General features: G+C 49.9%; 1 protein-coding gene across 1 annotated transcript; it reads left to right on the forward strand.

Moving 5' to 3' along the window:
• The first annotated feature begins 159 nt into the window (after positions 1–159).
• On the forward strand, positions 160–12,704 carry PSMB1 (proteasome 20S subunit beta 1). The gene is made up of 6 exons (XM_059699777.1): positions 160–331; positions 2,206–2,313; positions 5,237–5,318; positions 9,070–9,199; positions 11,389–11,495; positions 12,315–12,704. The coding sequence occupies exons 1-6, from the start codon at positions 222–224 to the stop codon at positions 12,498–12,500; spliced, it is 723 nt and encodes a 240-aa protein (XP_059555760.1). The 5' UTR covers positions 160–221; the 3' UTR covers positions 12,501–12,704.
• The last annotated feature ends 5,774 nt before the right edge of the window (positions 12,705–18,478 follow it).

Raw genomic sequence — 18,478 nt, forward strand, 5'->3', positions numbered from 1 at the left:
AAGAGGGATTTCGGATGTTTTCTTAAGAAAGAAAACCCTAACACCTCTGTCAGTTTTCTTTAAGTGGGGGGCCCGGCGGCCACGCGGACCTCTGGGAGCCGGGCACCTGAGCGCGCCCGGGCGACCGGAGGGAGCGCCGCGGGGCAGCCGGAAGTGGCGCGACTTCCGACTTCCGGCTGGGTGGCCATCTCGCGGTGAGACAGCAGGAGCGGGTGCCGGTGATGATGTCCTCCGCAGCCGTGTCTTGGGGTCCCGGCCGAGAGCTGGCGATGGAGCCGCGCGGCGCCGGCCCCGTGCAGCTGCGCTTCTCGCCCTACGCGTTCAACGGAGGGTGAGGCCCCGCAGTCGCTCCCCCTCCCGGGCCCTGCTCACGCCCTCGGGTGTACGGCGGGCCTCCGTCTCTGGGTGGCTTGTCCTCTGGGCCCATCGCTTGGGTGTCGGTGCGGACGGCCGGTGGGCAGTGGGGCCGCAGGTGGGCACGGAAGCCCGGCCTCCGCTGCGGGGGAGCTTCCCGGAGGGACCCGGCGGCAGCGACGGGCAGGTGTAGCGTCTGAGGTGGATCAGTCCGCGTTGGTAGATGCATAGTTGTGTCTGTAGCTAAGAGGGTTGATCAAACAATTTAATCGTCTTCTGTTATTTTAGGTAGAAAGTAGGATTAGTTGGCCGGGCTTCGTTTCATAGTTACGTGCTTGTTTTTTTAAGATTTAGCCTAAGTTCGGGGGAGAATACTCAGAAGAGAGTCTTTAAAAATGTTATCTTGCATGTTACATTTAAGTTCTCCTTTTTAAAATAAGAATACCAGCTTTACGTTACGTATTCCTTGAGACACACGAAAATAACGAGGGTTGTAGGGAGATGCCCCATTAAGGACTCTTGGCCGCTGTAAATTGAGGCAGTGGTTGCAGTTTACCGACTGAACTACCTACAGCGAGCACACCGATGGGAACAGGTCTTGTGGATTTGAAGTTCTCATGCATGTTTTGCGGATGTGTTGGAAGGAGAGCGGAAGTTTTGATTTTAGCCTTGTGCCTGCCACTAAAGGGCAATGCAGCCTCTCCACTTTTTTAACACAGCTTCTTAGAGTTTGGAGGAGAATCAAGCATTTTGTAAATTGCCAGCCGTTACATTGTTTTCATCCTCATGCTGCCCTGAGTGTTAGATGGTATTAGCCCGGTTTTTACAATGAACCAGGGGCTCCAGCCACAACGCTGGTGTGAGGTTGAGCGAGGACTTGAACCCATATCTCTGTGTCCACTGAGTTTATGCTTTACCCTTTCACTTCTAACACTTTTGGAGACAACTGGTGGAGTAGTTAGGGCACCAGGTGGCTATTAGACCCATTCATAAGGCAGTTGTGAATTCTTTGTAAGACTGTGCAAGGTGTTGAATATTCAGTATCCGTTACTCTCTTTTTAGCCCATTGTAATCCAGTTTAAGCCCTATGAATTTCTGATTATTAAATTGAGTTACCTTTTCTCAGTGTTATTTTTTTAAAAATTTTTAAATTGATTTCAGAGAGGAAGGGAGGGGGAGAGAGAGTTGGAAACATCAGTGATGAGAGAATCATTGACTGGCTGCCTCCTGCACACCCTACACTGGGGTTTGAGCCACAACCCAGGCATGTGCCCTGACCAGGACTCAAACCGTGACCTCCTGGTTCATAAGTTGATGTTCAACCACCAAGCCACACCAGGAGGGCAGGTATTTAATTTTTAATAATGATGATAATTCTGTAGCTCTTCTTTTACCTCCCACTAAGGACCCTTTGCTGTGATGTAGGCTGTGTTTAAGGGAACTTTTGGTATTTTTCCAGATTACTTGTAGCCTTTCCTGATCTCACCTCTTCTATCTGAATCCTGCTCTTGCTAGCATCCAGTGGTTTTCTCCTAGTGCAGGCACACCTCGTGTCGTGTTTCATGTGCTCACAGAAATGACGCGTTCTTTACAAGTGGTTAGCAGTTTTTAGCAATAACATTTTTAAATTGAGGTATGTACATCTTTAAAATACATAATGGTATTGCACACTGATTTCAATGTAGTATAAACATAACTTTTCTATGCTCAGAGAACCCAAAATCTGACTTGCTCTGTTGTGATACTTGCTTTATTGCAGTGGTCAGAACTGGACCCGCGCCCTTCTGTTGGGTCAGGCTTGTTTACCATCCAGGAGGACTCATTAATTTTTTTTCCCTTCTTTTCCCTCAGTACTGTATTGGCTATTGCTGGAGAAGATTTTTCAATTGTTGCTTCTGATACTCGACTGAGTGAAGGGTTTTCAATCCACACCCGGGACAGTCCCAAATGTTACAAATTGTAAGTAAATTTCTAATTCCACATTAAACAGCACCTTGTGGTAACAATACTACAGAGATTTAACTTCTAAACAGTGTGTTGCATGAGTTCTTAGACTGCCTGTGTTAGGAAACAATTTTATAAATTAGTATTTCCTGATAATTTACTATGTAGTGTTCATGGTATCTGCCATATGTGGATACCAACAGTGCCTTTCATAAACTAAATATTTTCATCTCAACAATTTGTCATGAAAAATTTCAAATATACAACAGAAGTAAAATGTTGTGGTGAACATCCATATATTGCCACCTAGATCTTATTAGCATTTTACATAATTATCGTATTTACTCATCCTTGTATCCATGAATCCATTAATTTTTTTTTTAATCTGCCCATTTTTTTTAACCTGAAACATTCAATTTAGCCGTGTCCTAAGCAGTTGCACCCATGGCTCACAGTGTTAGTAGATCCATTTTTTCTAAAATACAAAAATAAAGTCATGTACAGAAAGAAAAAAAGGGTCTGTATAAATCAGCTAAATGCATCTTGCAGGTTGGCAGTGGTTTGTAACTTACATTTTTGGCAACAGTTGTACATAGTGGTTAATTCCCAGGTTGGTCCAAAAGAGCCTTTTGCACCTGAATTGTAACAGGAAAGGGCTGAGGAGATTTGTCCTGTGTGTGCAGGAGGCGGTAAAGGAGGGAGGTCTGTCCTTCCTGCTCAGAGTGGGCTGACACATATTACCCCCGAGAACTGAAGTTTGTCTTCATCGTCCCAGTTCCCCCTTTTTATATATATATTATATTTTATTGATTTTTTACAGAGAGGAAGGGAGAGGGATAGAGAGTTAGAAAGATCGATGAGAGAGAAACATCGATCAGCTGCCTCTTGCACACCCCCCACTAGGGATGTGCCTGCAACCAAAGTATATGCCCTTGACTGGAATCGAACCCAGGACCCTGCAGTCCGCAGGCCGACACTCTATCCACTGAGCCAAACCAGTCAGGGCTCAGTTCCCTTTTTGACCACTTCTCCATCTTTGATGCCTCGTTCTCCTCTCCGGTTTATAGTGCACCCATGCTACCTTGCTTCTTCTAGGATGTAATTTTTATAATTTGAAAGTAGTGAATGATATAAATATAACTTTGTTGATATCATCTTTGTGTAGTCTTCTCTTTTTTATAATGTTCTACTTTATCTTATTATTATTTTTAGTTGAGAGAGAGAAAAAAAAAGATCAGTGTAAGAGAAATATCTATCGACTGTCCCCTCTATCCCACCTCTATGCTCCCCAACTGGGGATCAAACCCCAACCTGGGTATGTGCCTTGACTGGGAATTGAACCTGCTGCCTTCTGGTGTACGGAATGATGCTCAAACTAATGAGCCACACTGGCCAGGGCTGTAACATTCTATTTTAGTGTGTATGCTGCTAAAGTGAAGACCCATTCTTTTTTATGACATACTTCAGTTCTAGGAGTAGATAGAACGCTGACAATTTCCTGTGTCCCTGTCATCTATTGTCAGCCCTAGACCATGTGTACAGCGGAAGCTGCCTGCATACCCTGATCCCACGCCCTCTGGGGCTGACCTAGAGCTGAGCCTGCCTCTTCCCCACCTGCTTGAGACTCTACAGTTACACTTTATTCTTTGCCGTCCACTGATGTATTTGGATATTTGGGAAAAGCATCTTGAAGCTCCCAAAATGTTGTCCTGACTGTTGGTATTGTCAGCCCATCTTGGTGTTAGATTGAAGGTCTTTACCTCCGCAGAGAAGCTGGTTGTAGGGAGAGATCAGGAGATGCTGGTAGCTGGTGATGGCCCAGAGGGTCAGGGGTCCACAGTTGGACAAGAATGATTTGTATGCTCGTCCATAAAGTCTGAAAGGAAGAAATCATGGCCTCTGCTAAATAGTCCTTGATGAGGTGGGTTTAGCTTTCTTTATAGATCAGTACCCAGATTTATGGGTTTATTTTTGAGACACATGGTTGAACTTGTATGGATGTCCCAAAATTTAATCAGTTTCCTTCTGGTGGGCATTTGGGATGTTTTTTGTTTGGTTGGTTTTGGAGAGCCACTAAAATAATATGTATACTCACACAAGTGACCTGAACATATCTTTGCAAACTTGCTGACGTGATGAATGTCAGGCAGTGGGATTATTGCGTGAAAGTGATGTGCGCTTAACTCTTTGCTAGATCCAGCCAGTGGCCCTTCTGAGGCTGAGATCAATGTGTCCTCCTTCCCAGCATCTGAGAGGACCGTTTTCCACAGGCTGCCAGCACGAGGCATTACAGCCAGTGCGATAGGTGGAAATCGTCTCTTGTTTAGATTTGGATTTCTGAGAGACCCAGAGGCTCTTTTCGTATGTTTATGGTGACTTGTGTCTACTTTTATCTGACTTTCATAACATTTTACCCAACTGAGTTTCAGATGTACAACATGATTCTAATTTGTATATAATGTAACATGATCATAATCAGTCTAGGTAAAACCTGTCCATGCACATAGTTGCACAGATTTTTATTTATTGTAATGAGAACTCATCTTAGCAGCTTCAAATATGCAAGACAGTATTAGTGACTACAGTCACCGTGCTGCATGTTACACCCCCATGATCCCTTGCAGTGTTAACGGTTTTCATAATTGTAGACTAAGGAAGTTAAAACTGGACTTTGGTCATATGTATTACAAATACATGTTCTTAGTTTTTTTATGTTAAACTTGGTATTTTTCTCTTTAATTGATGTGGTGGAAGGAATTAGATATCTGATTACAGACCTTCCCCCTCCCCATTTCCATTCTCCATTGAGTGGCGATGGCAGTTGTCCCATTACCACCCAGTGAGCAACCGGAACAGGAGCTCTAGGGTTAACATTGCCCAGCAGGTGTTTTGCTTTACTGTTTAACCAACTCAATGTCCTGAAATGTGCTTTTTATAGAACAGACAAAACAGTCATTGGATGCAGCGGTTTCCATGGAGACTGTCTAACCCTGACGAAGATTATTGAAGCAAGACTAAAGGTAGATGCGTTTTACATGTCTGACTATTGGAAGTTGGTAACTCGTTAGACTCTTTTACGGACACAGCGTAGCTGCTGCTCAGAATAGCTGCAGAAGCGCTAGGTCAGTACGAGAAAGGGACCTGTCGATGCAGCGTCACTAACATAGAGAATGTTCACTAACATAGAGAATGTGGAACCACAACAGGTCCACCTGTCAGACCCTACAACAGAGAGGATTTCTGCCCTTTTTTGAGGCAGCAGGAACGGAGTCCTTCTGAAGATTCTCTTCCCGGAAAACCAAACGGATCGATTTCTGTGGAGAAGACAAGCTTTTTGATGGGAGCTTGGTCTGGACTTCCCCCACCTCCCCACCCCCCGCCCCTTCCAGACAGGACTTGTGGGCAGGAGTTGGAAGAGGAAAGCCATTACTACCTACTACCTTCACAGGCTTTAGCTGACAGGAGGCTGGTGGGGTAGGAGAGAGGAGGGGCAGTGTTAGGAAGAAGTGAGAGAAGGAGTGGGACCAGCCATTTGTAAAGGGCTGACATGTCACTGCCTGAGGCCTGAGGTGAGATCAACTCTGATGACGCAAGGGCGAGTCTGGACTCGGATTAGGGTCTGTGTACAGTAAGCGTTTGCTTCTAGTCGTTTCTAGACGAGGGCAGGAGTGTTTGGACTGTGTTCGGTGGGTTTTACTGCGCTCAGGTGGCTAGAATTCCCAGTCACCATTGTCAGCATTCAGAAATGTAGGTGTTTCTCGCCATGTAGCCTGGCGAGGTTTTGTCAGAGCTGTTGGTGGTATTTGCAGTGTCAGTCCCCTTGCCCTTGGTTCCTGATTTAACTGTGTTGGCGATGGTCATGGTTTTTTGTTTTTTTGTTTTTAATATATTTTATTGATTTTTTACAGAGAGGAAGGGAGAGAGATAGAGAGTTAGAAACATCGATGAGAGAGAAACATCCATCAGCCGCCTCCTGCACATCTCCTACTGGGGATGTGCCCGCAACCCAGGTACATGCACTTGACCGGAATCGAACCTGGGACCTTTCAGTCCGCAGGCCGACGCTCTAGCACTGAGCCAAACCGGTTTCGGCGGTCATGGTTTTTAAGTGGTTGGTAGGTCCATCTGGTACATGAAGAAATGAGCCGTAGTGATCACGTTGTGCCTGCCTGTTTGTAACACCTGAGGTGATTCCCACTGCGAGGGGTGTGGTTGCTGGACTACACAGTGGCTTACTACCTGGCACTTGCTTTTTGCATGTGTAGGAACCATTTCATTCAGCATTCATCGGTTGCTGGTACTTATTTAAAAACTAGGGGCCCGGTGCACGAAATTCGTGCACTGGGTGTGGGGGGGGGGGGAGTGTCCCTCAGCCCAGCCTGCCCCCTCTCACATACTGGGAGCCCTCAGGCGTTGACCCCCATCACCCTCCAATCGCAGGATCGGCCCCTTGCCTAGGCCTGATGCCTCTGACAGAGGTGTCAGGCCTGGGCAGGGGACCCTCATTTACCCCCATCACTGGTTCTGCCCCCAGCCCAGGCCTGATGCCTCTGGCCCAGGCATCAGGCCTGGGCAGGGGACCCCAGACCCCTCCGATTGCTGGCTCTGCCCCTTGCCCAGGCCTGATGCCTCAGCCAGAGGCGTAGACCCCCATCACCCTCTGATCACCTGATCGGCCCCTTGCCCAGCCCTGACGCCTCCGCCAGAGGTGTCAGGCTTGGACAGGGGACCCCCATCTCCCCCCGATCACTGGCTCTGGCCCCCACCCAGGCCTGAGGCCTCTGGCCCAGGAATCATGCCTGGGCAGGGGACCCCCATCTCCCTCTGATCGCTTGCTCCACCCCCCGCCCAAGCCTGACGCCTCTGACCCAGGCTTCAGGCCTGGGCAAGGGGACCATCATATCCCCCCCAATCCCCGGCTCCGCCCCCCACCCAGGCCTGGTGCCTCGGCCAGAGGAGTTGACCCTCATCACCCTCCGATCACCAATCACCGGATCGGCCCCTTGACCAGGCCTGAGGCCTCCGGCAGAGGTGTCAGGCCTGGGCAGGGGACCCCCAGCTCCCCACGGTTGCAGGCTCCGCCCCTGCCCAGGCCTAACGCCTCTGGCCTAGGCGTCCAGCCTGGGCAGTGGGGACCCGCAGCTGCAGCGACCCCGCGATCGTGGGCTCCGCTTTAGGCCCAGGCAAGGGATCCCTAGCTCCCGGGACTGCCAGCTTCGACCGTGCCCAGCTCCCATCGCTGGCTCCACCCCTACTTCCTGCTATCACTGGCCAGGGCGGCAAAGGCGCCTGATTCTCTGATCATGGCTGGAGGGCAGGGCAAAGGCGCCTGATTCTCCAATCATGGCCCCAGGGCCGCCTTTGCCCTGCCCCCCAGCTCTTAGCTCCCCCCTGGGTTTCCGATCACTGTCAGTGGCAGGGGGCTTCTTCCTGCTTTCCCTTTCGCCTCCCTGCATTGTGCCTACATATGCAAATTAGCCGCCATCTTGTTGGCAGTTAACTGCCAATCTTAGTTGGCAGTTAATTTGCATATAGCCCTGATTAGCCAATGAAAAGGGTATCGTCGTACGCCAATTACCATTTTTCTCTTTTATTAGTGTTGATTCTACTTACATTGCCAGCTTCAACAACTTACATTTATTGACCTGTGTGTGGTTTCTAACATTTTGTAAATGGGACTTAGAGGATAAAAATAAACATGACAGGGAGAGTTGTTTTGTTAAATAAAACAAGAACCAGTGAGGTCAACTTAGTGCACAATTCTTCCTGAAGTGTTTATGCGATACATTATTACATAGATGGTGAGGTGAATAAATGGGATTTGGTTTTGAAATAAAATGAAATTAAAATTTTTTACTACTCATTTTGGAAAAAAACCTTCTGGACACCGACACATGCACCACTCGTAGCTTCTTTCTAATGTGTCTTCAGTACTTTGTCACTGACAATGCCACAGTATTTCCTAGGTTTCTCTTTAGAGGTGGTTGCCAGGTGGCTGACAATTTGGAGAACTTTATGTTACGTTTGCTACTTTGGTAGGATTCCTCAGTCTGTTAGATAAGTTGGGGTTCCCACGGGTGAAGTCAGTGTGGGCTGGGACTCCCTGAATGTGAATGCCACCTGGATTTGGGGGCTTCAGGAGCAAGACCACACCCTGTCCTAGTGTCTGCGGCGCCAGGTTAGCGCGGCCTCATCTCTGTTCTCAGGCGAGGCTGCTGTGCAGAGAGGGGCCTCGACCTGCGTCTGATCAGGGCTCAGCAGACTGCAAAGGCCCAGATAGGAAGTGTCTCAGCTTTGTGGGTCATTGGGTCTTGGTGGCAACAATCAGCTCTGCCGTTGAAACGCAGAAGCAGTTGTAGGCGGCCTGTGATGATGGGAAAGAGTTCACAGACACCGGCGGGGCTGGATTTGGCCCACGGCTACAGTTTGCTGACTGGTCTATGCAGCGTGAAGAGAGCTGGGTTGGTGTGAGTTTGCTCTGGAGTTTGTATCTTTGTCTTGGAATAAGAATGACATGGGAAATAGTCTGTAAACCAGATACTGGGGGACAAACTTAGTGTTCTTTCCTCTAAAAATTCTTACTCCTCCCAAAGTGATAGGGTATAGTGAATTATTTTACCTTAGTGATACTGAGTTTTTTGATCATGAGAGAAACAGGTATCTTTTCTTTCACCAAGATATGCACTCATTCTTTTCACTCTACTGTTCATTGTTGTAGCCTGTAATAAATATATTCTGCCTCTGCATTCCTGTCTTTGTTAAAAATCGCAGATGTACAAGCATTCCAATAACAAGGCCATGACCACGGGGGCAATTGCAGCAATGCTGTCCACAATCCTCTACTCGCGGCGCTTCTTTCCGTACTACGTTTACAACATCATCGGGGGACTCGACGAAGAAGGTAAGGTCTTTCTTGTGGAAAAGGAGGGGCCGGCTTGTCTTAGATGTCGGGGTTTCATCTAGACTTAAAAGAACCACAAGGGCCATCTTGCCCGACAATTTCATTTTCTGATAGAGCAACAGAGACCGAAGCTGAAAGGAAATAAATGGTTGTCCAGGGACACAGCAGGTGGCGGTTGGCGCTGGAAATGTCGGCAGGCGTTGCTTTACTATTTCCTCAAGGTCTCAGTGAGTTCAGAAGTAGGTACTCAGCATTTTAGTCTTAAAAAGGAAATCTGATCTGGAGGACAAATTTATTTGACATCAAAAAGTCTTTAAAAAGTGATGTCTTGGAAGGAGTGCGTGCGTTCTCGCCCATGTCTCTGTAACAGTTTTGAAAGGCTCTGGTGTCCGTCGGAGCCGGGGCGTTTCTGTCCTGCTGTGTCGCTCAGCTCAGGCACCGAGGCCTCACACAGGTCTGAGCTGTGCTGACTTTCAGTGGCTTCCAAACACCACATAGACTCTCAGGACCGTCTGTGCCACGTTCAGAGCGGCCCATTGTGAAAGTTACAGAAGCGTCCGTGAGGACCTGGGCCGTGAAATGGGTCTGCTTCCGAGAGGGAAGGTGGGTGGGGAGGAGTCAGGGCTTCTGGGTTCCGTCCCTCCAGGGTCTGTGTCTCTTTTCTGCCCACAGGCTTCCCTGCTGCCCTCACTCACCTGCTGCCCCCACCCAGGGGCTCTGGGAGCTCTCTGCTCTTCCACCCTCATGGTTCCCATGAGACAGACTAGGCCGGCAAGTGTCCTTTGAGGCTTTCAGCCTCACTTGAAAACTAGGAGAAAGTGTAAGGGCTAGAAGTGATCATCATAAATTAATTACTCTTTACCTGGGCAATTAAATTCTAGCCACCGATCAGCTGCCTAACCTAGCAAAGCTCTTCTGGTGCCTTTTTCACTTAAATTATATCTGATTTGAATGTCAGACCAATGAATTCATGTTTTAGCAGCATTAGCGGCTACCGTTGAATTTCAGCAGGGCAGGCAAGGTCCTTGAACTCCCCTGAGAGTCAGAGATGATCTGGGAGCTCACGGCTACTCGCTGGCAGGCTGGGGTTTGGGTCTGTTTGACTGCAGGCCCTCCCTGGCCTGTGATTTTCACGTGACAGCACTCCTTGTTCAGGTGGATTTGATTCTCGGGCATTTCCAACTGTCCTTTCTAATCTTGTCTTTGATTTTCCTTAGAGTAACGCTATTTCTTAAAGAAGTTTATCCCCCCGACAGTCTTCAGCTCTGACCAAGGCATCTCTTTTCTTGGTTTTCCTCGCAGCAGATTCTGAAAAGGAAAGCAGCAGGCCTTCCTGAGGCTTGGCTGTTGGCCTCTGTTTCATCCGGGTTCTGAACCCTCACCCCGCGTCTGTCCTCACTGTGTCTCCTTCTCCACCAGCTTTCCTTTTTTTGTTTTTCAGTTTCCTCATTATTATTGCTACTTTTTTAAGAATCCTGCTCTTGTTAGATTTTGTTGTACTTTGAGGTTTCCTTGAGTTGTTGCATTCTATCAGATTGGTTTTCATTTTGTTTGCTTTTGCCTCTGTCTTCTACATTGGAGGCTTCCTTCAAATTTCTGTTCCAGTTTTTGGCTTCCATTCCTCTTGATGATGCTGCACCCAGGTGTGATGGTCAGGTCTGATCACCACGCCCAAACCCCACCCTCTCTATAGGCTGTCCATCACTGTGGACGTGTCCCCTTCTGATGGAGTTGAGGCTGCTAAAAAGGTTTTTGCTCTTAGGAGCTACAGAAATGGCCTTGTCCACACTGCCGAGTTTCACAGGCCAGCTTCAGAGAGATTGCAGTTTTGGTTCCATACCAACTAGGGATGTTCAGGAGGAATTTGGTGCAGAACTTAGAGCGGAACCTATGACCATTAACCAGCGTGCCGGTGAGGCCACATGCACGCAGGGAGTCAAGGATGGGCGGGGCGGGGGGGGGGGGCAGAGTGCAGTCTGGTGGCAGACATCACGGGAGACAGGAGTGGCAGGTGGGCTCTGGAGGGTGGGAGGCAGGCTGCTGGTGTCGCTTGTGCAGCAGGGCTTGTGCTCCTCGCTGAGAGTTGCTGACACTTTAGCTCAGTCAGTAGTCCATTCAGCCTCACACTGTTGCCGTGATTTGAGATCGGGGTCAGGATGCAGCCTCATGGAGATTTTTCCTTCTTGAAGGGAAGGGAGCCGTGTACAGCTTTGACCCAGTGGGCTCCTACCAGAGAGACTCCTTCAAGGCGGGAGGTTCAGCAAGTGCCATGCTGCAGCCCCTGCTGGACAACCAGGTAACGACACCGCCCAGTCCTCCTCTGCTCCGGGGAGGGTGGGGAAATCAAGGCTTTCTCCTACATCTTTGTGTACTGTGGCCGATTTGCCCGCCCAGACCTCCTGGTCTCTGCTGGCCCTCAGCCACTGCTCACTTACCCCACGCCTGCCTCTTCCTGCATCCCTGTGACTTTTTGGTCTCTGGTGCTGACCACAGTTGGTCCATCTTTTCAGTTCTCCTTGCCATCCTCACCCGAGTTTTCTGAAGACACCTTTCTCCCCGATACCATCTCTGTGTCTTATTAACACGCCCCTTTTCCATTTCTGCTGACTGAACTCAGACCAGCATGGCATCTTGCCTGGATTGGTATATCTCCTCACATACGTCCTTCATTCTGGCTCCCTTCCCCAGGACATTCTCCTCACTTTTCTGGAATTTGTCACATGCAGACACTTCTCTGCTCATTGCTTACTACCTCCACTCCACAGCCCCTGGGGCACTGCCTGTCCCGTCTCCTCAACCTTGGACGTGCCGCAGCCTCGCTCCTTCACGCCCAACTTGAGTGCCCTTTGTCCTAGCGGGTCTGGTCGTGGCGGCTGGGCTCTCCTGGCCCCTCCCCTCCTCAGCCGCAGCCCAGCCTGTAACGCTCTGCCCCTTGCCCACCTCCAGGGCAGGGGCTTCCTGGGAGCCAGGGCTTGGCCTCCATGCGTCTGTGTGGGAGGACACTGGTCTGCGACGTGTTCGCCATGAACTCTCAGACATGTGAAGGCGGAGGGACAAGGGGCTTGGTCCTCTGTACGGTCACGTGATGCCTCACCCAAGTTCCCTGTCCCACCAGGTCGGTTTTAAGAACATGCAGAATGTGGAGCACGTCCCGCTGTCTTTGGACAGAGCCATGCGGCTTGTGAAAGACGTCTTCATTTCTGCTGCCGAGAGGGATGTGTACACCGGGGACGCCCTGCGGATCTGCATCGTGACCAAGGAGGGCATCCGGGAGGAGACGGTGCCCCTGCGGAAGGATTGACCTCTGTGCCACGCGCTGCTTTGTTTATTGAAATAAACCCTGATGCTCGTCCTGTTGGAACTTGGCTTCTCTCAGCAGCACAGGTCTGGGGGCTGCGTTCCCTTTCCTTTCATTTTCCTCATTCCTCCACACTTTTCTGTCCTCCAGAGCTATTTCTTATTTTAAGGATGAAAAAATAAACAGCTCATGTCAGTTTTCCTTACATTTATGAGCAAGACTTTTGTCCGTGGAGATGGTCGACCCGTCTCACGCAGAGGGCGTCTTCTCCACGGTTTCCCTTTACTCCCCCTGGCTCTTACTAAGACGTCGGGGGATGTAAGTGAACACCTTGGACTCACTCCCGGGGTTGCAGACGCGCAGCCTGGAGGGGCTGTTTTGGAGACGCATCTTCTAATCACCACATAGAGGGACATCTTGGAAACGAATAGGCCTTTACAGGGTCCTTAGCCAAACAGCTTAGGAATGTTAAAATCAGGCCTACGTTTTGATGGTGCTAGGTAGTTTTTGGTCTAGAATTATGTACATTTTAGCTCCATTACATATAATCTTGGACTAGTTTTCTTGGTGTTGAGCAAGTCCAATTATACACCATAACCTAGGGGGTATGATTTTCTTTGTAGCCTAACGGAGAATTTACTGTTGACCTCGTTAAGAGTTAATTAAAATTATTAAAGCCCCTAGTTTGGTCTACAAATAGGGTCACAGGTGAAAACCAGCCTCCACGTCAAGTTCAGCCTTATTGGACTAGTTCTCTGGGGAAGCAGCTGGTCGGACAGGCCGACTTAGGGTGAAGAATTGACTTGCGCTGATCTGCCATCTGCCAGCCAGGGCCAGAGCCAGGAGCGGGTTCCCGCTGCAGTGTGCAGGGCGAAGCTGGGTGGGAGGACCCTCCCTGCTCAGCGCTCCCTCCTCGGGCTCCTCCCAGCCTCAGCGTTGCAGGAGGGCAGCCGCCTCACTCAGCTCCTGACTTAAAATGCTGTAGAAATCCTCACAGACACTCCAATCATATTTAGCCAAATATCCGGGCACCCTGTGATCCAGTCGAGTTGACACAACCACTGCAATTATATAAACGGGCTATTTTACTTTTTTGTTTCAAAGGACTTTTTGTTGAGTTTGGGATTCATTGTTTCACTACTTGAAATTTGAATGTGTGTGTCTAGAATTCTCTCTGAGGTCCTCACCTCTGAAGGGCCCTAGTATGTAACCATCCTTTTCACAGCTTCAGGCACGAGTTGTTCAGCCCCGTTTCCTTCAGAGCTTGGACGTGGTCTCCTTTGCAGGCCGGTGTGTGGAGGAGGCAGGAGTCACCTCCAGCCTCCATGTGCTGGTGCGTGGGCCTCTCTGGGCCAGCTCTGACTCCAGTTACTGGGCGGCTTTTCCAGATGGTTCCACCGTAATTGCTCACCTGAAAAGGCACCCTTTTAGTACCTGGACAGATTTGAGGGACAACTTCCTTTGACAGCCTTCGGTCCTGGTTACGCTGAGACCCTCAGGTCAGTGATGCTCCTGCCAGGACACAGCTCACTCTGGATTCACACACTGAGCTGGAATGCTGTGTAATTGTTCTTGGCAGAAATACTCTGGGTCCGCTGGACGGGCTGCCTGCCCCCCCCCCCCTCCCAGCTGTGACCTGCAGCTGCCACTGGGCCTCCCTGTTTCCCGCTCTGACTTGCAGGCAGGGAAGTGGGCCTGTGAGACTGACTGCGAGCCTGCCTGGGAGGGTGGGGCCGTCTAGTAGGAGATGGTCTTCATCCTCACAGTGCCCCAGCGGATTGGTGCCTGCCTTTTGCACCTTGCGTCCAGGGGAGTGACCGGCCCCTGGTGGAAGGTGGGTCCCCTGTATTCCGCAGAGCCCTCGTCCTAAACTGATTCTGGGCCACCCCAGGTGCACCTCCTTACCCGGGGCTGGGACCTGAACACGCACATGGTAAACCATCTAAGGCCTGGATGGTGGGCACACACTTGGAAACTCCCAGCTCCTCTGCAGACAAGTCCCTCGGAAACAGCCGTGGGAGCGGGTGAGGGGTGGGTCATAGGGCTCTTGGCACAGGTAAGGGGCTGGTTAGGTGGCCTGTGTGGGGCAGGAGCCTGGTGTCCAACATTGCCTGTTGCTGGGGCCACACCAGCCTCAGATCCTCCCACTGCAGGGGGGAGGGGGGTGTGCACTCAAGAGACCCTGCCTCTGGGGAGGAGCTATAGGGCCTGCGGAGCCAGAGACGGCCCTGCCACTCACCTGCCAGCTGCCGGCCATTCCGTCTCCATTCAGACAAAGCCCCTGTGTCCATGGACAATTGAGACTGGGGGAACCGGAAGCTGGGAGCACTGGGGGTCCAGAACCTCACCCTCGGTTCTGCTGGGCGGGCCTGAAGGGTTTGTCTGCCAACACCTGGGGCGAGGTTTCTCTCTGGGGCGGGGAGCTCGGGCATGTGTGCATTTGGGAGGTGACAGGTACGTCCAACAAAGGGAGAGGCTGCAGTCAGCATCTCTGTCCTGGAGGCCCTTCCCAGGCACCTTCCCAGGACGCCCACCTGGTCTTAGTGGCTCCTTGGAACTTGTCATCTTGGAAAGTATTTTTCTATAAATGGGAAACATCTCCATTCAGAAAAGGACCTGGGGTGTGGCTTGCTGCCCACAGAGCTGCGCTGGAATGCACAGGCAACCTGGCGTGTGATTGCACCGCGTTGCCCTCCCGTAGCCCCAGGGCCTGCACCTTCTCTGCACCCAGACACTGCTGGGAGCCCCCTGCCTCGGAGTTGGAAACCAACTCCTTCCACGTGGCAGGTGCGTGCCTCTCTCCCGAGGTCACCAGGGGGCAGTGTCAGCCTGGCCAGCGGTGGGAAGGAGGCCTGTCGCTGGCCAAGGTCCTGGTGCCTGGCTTGGCTGAGCTCCTGTGGGAGCCCTGCGCCTCGCCTGAGAGGAGGGCGCCTCGCCGCTCCAGGTCTCAGCTGGTGCTGACACCAGGTGGAAGGGACGAAGCCCGCAGCAATCTACTGCGGGAGTAAGAATGTATGTGGAGGCCCCGGGTGTGGGCGGCGGGGAGATGGAGAGAGAAGGGAGGCCGGAGGGGCTGGTCGTGGTTTCAGGAGACAAAAATCAAAACAGAATTTCTTAGGAAACAGGGAAACCCGAGGGTTCCAGGGAGCTGACCAGTGGGGAACTGAGATTCAGACAGAATTCCACCGGCCTCTCTCTCTCTCATTTTCCTTGGTTTTCTGCTGCCAGCAAGTCCTTTCATTTCTTGTACTTTGGTAAATTCCCTTCCAAACAGCCTGGGTGAGGGTTTTGCGTGGGTGCTGGTGGGAGGAGGACCCCCAAGGTCAGGAGCACAAGTCGGACTTGCGCTTCTTGCAATTAACGAGACGCCTTCGGTTCCAGAGGATGTGGCGCAGCCCCTTCCACCTGCTAGCGACAAGAGCTAAAAGTGTACTGGGCCTGGGCCGGGGAGGAGCCTGCAACCAAGGTACGTGCCCTTGACTGGAATCGAACCCGGGACACTTTGGTCCACAGGCTGATGTCCTATCCATGAGGCAAACCGGCCAAGGCTGTACCACAGCTTTTTGTGCTCTCATCTACTGATGGGCACTGGGAATGCTTCCACATCTTGGCCATTCTAAGGAATGCTGCAATGAACATAGGGCTGAATATATTCTTTTGAATCAGTATTTCGGTTTTCTTCAGATATATGCCCAGAAGTGGAATTGCTGGGACAAATGGCAGTTCCACTTTTAATATTTTGAGGCAACTCCATACTGTTTTCCACAGCGGCTGCACCAGTCTGCCTTCCCACCAGCAGTGAGCTAGGGCTCCCTTTCCTCCACATCCTCGCCAGCACTTGTTGGTTTGTTGATGGTAGCCACTCTGACAGGTATGAGGCGGAATCTCATTGTGGTTATAATTTGCGTTTCTGATGATCAGTGATGTTGAGCACCTTTTCATATGTATTGGCATCTGTATGTCCTCTTTGGAGACGTGTCCATTCAGGTCTTCTGACCATTTTTTAAAAATATGTTTTTATTGATTTCAGAGAGGAAAGGAGAGGGAGAGATAGAAACATCAACGATTAGAGAGAATCATGGATTGGCTGCCTCCTACACGCCCCCTACTGGGGATCAAGCCCGCAACCCAGGCATGTGCCCTTGACAGAAATCGAACCTGGGACCCTTTACTCCACAGGCCAACGCTCTATTCACTGAGCCAAACCAGCTAGGGCCTGACCATTTTTTAATTAGGTTGTTTTGGGGTTTGTTTTTTATGGATGTTGAATGGTATGACTTTTTAATACATTTTGGATATTAACCTCTTATCAGATATATCATTGGCAATGGAAGGTTTTCTTTAATTCTCTCCTTAATGGACTTTATCATTTATTGTTTTAATTTTAGAAATCTACATTCAATAACTCCTCTTCCATTTGTGCACGATTCCAAAAGAACCAACTAACCTTCTTAAAATCCTTTGGTTGTAGGTCCAGTCTAGTGACCAACTTAATGGAAAGTATTAGCAGGTAGTGTGATTTGAGTTGGTAAAAAAGCAGGTTGTTCGGCAGAATATCTCCCTTAAACCCAGCCATGTGGACATCCGTAGGTACACCTGACCATCTCTAATTGGTGAGTAATAATGATGTTGGGGTAGGGCCGCGGTCGGCAAACTGCGGCTCGCGAGCCACATGCGGCTCTTTGGCCCCTTGAGTGTGGCCAAGAAGTTTCAATTTCACTGTACGTGCACGCCCGCAAGTGGTATTTTGTGGAAGAGCCACACTCAAGGGGCCGCAGTTTGCCAACCAGTGGTAGGAGATGGGGCAGGGGTAGGAGGAGGAGCTGGTTTCCTGACTGTGTTCAAAGATAGTCAGGTAATAGCTGGGCCAAAATAGCAGTCGGAATCACCTGTTGGTTATGAATCCTAAGCCCGGGCTTTTTGCACAGCCATGTAACAAGTCTCGGGTTTGTCCGGAGAAAACAAGAGAAAATTGTGCCACTCCCTCCGCTCAGCTTCATGAACCTTTAGTAAAACTTTAGTAAATTGCAGAATTCTGATAAAGCAAATGATAGTGAAGGGTGTAGGTTTTCCCTCAAGAATACTGGGCTAATAAATGCCTAGCGGCCACCTGTCCCCCACACAACTATTTAGGAAAAAATCCCAGGGAGAATGGGCAATGCCTTTTCACTCCTTTGGAAGCTTGGAGTAAGGTCAATGTTTTAATCAAGATCCAGAACACAGGGTTTCTTAGAGCCACAAACTGCTGAGAACAGCTGCCTGTCGAAGCTCATCAGGAAGTCTGGTATAGGTTCTGGGTCACTTTTTTTTCTTTTATCCCTTTAATAGATTTATAATGATCCCATGTCCCACATAATTCGATGGGAAAAGTAAGTTTAACACTTAATAGTGGGGAAATCTTGAATACAAAACCTCCAGTTGCTCCAAATTCACAGCCAGCTTGGGGCTGGGCCCTCCTGAAACATCAGCAGCTCTCATTCCGACCTTCCAGGCACCATGGGCGTGAGGCTGGTGTCTGCCTGGTCAGGTGACTTCCTACGGAAGGTCTTCCCTCTTTTATGATCTAAAGTGCTGGCAGGCTCTGGCTTATGAAGAGGTATAACTGCTTCTCCTTGAATTCCTCCAATGCTTCATTCATTCATTCATTCATTTTATTATGAAACATTTCAAATGCATCCGAAATTTGAGAGACCAGTCTAATGAAACCCTACGTACCCCTCGCCCATGTCCCCTCCCAACCCCCAGGTTATTTTGAAGCAAGTCCCAGAAATCCTGTCACTTCATCTGTGAATGTTCTCGCCCTCTAAAGGACAATGCCCATCTTGTAAAATGTAATCACAGCAGCAACATCACACGTTTACCGACCAACTGTGATTCCTGAGACACCAGCGTGTCCAGCTTCCCCTGACTGTCTCATGAAAGGGCACATAACTGGCCAGGAAACCAGGCTTGTCCTGCAGGTCCTGCTGTTCAGATATTAC

The sequence above is a fragment of the Myotis daubentonii genome, chromosome 6 (genome assembly GCF_963259705.1).
Source record: "Myotis daubentonii chromosome 6, mMyoDau2.1, whole genome shotgun sequence".
Taxonomy (NCBI): Eukaryota; Metazoa; Chordata; class Mammalia; order Chiroptera; family Vespertilionidae; genus Myotis; species Myotis daubentonii.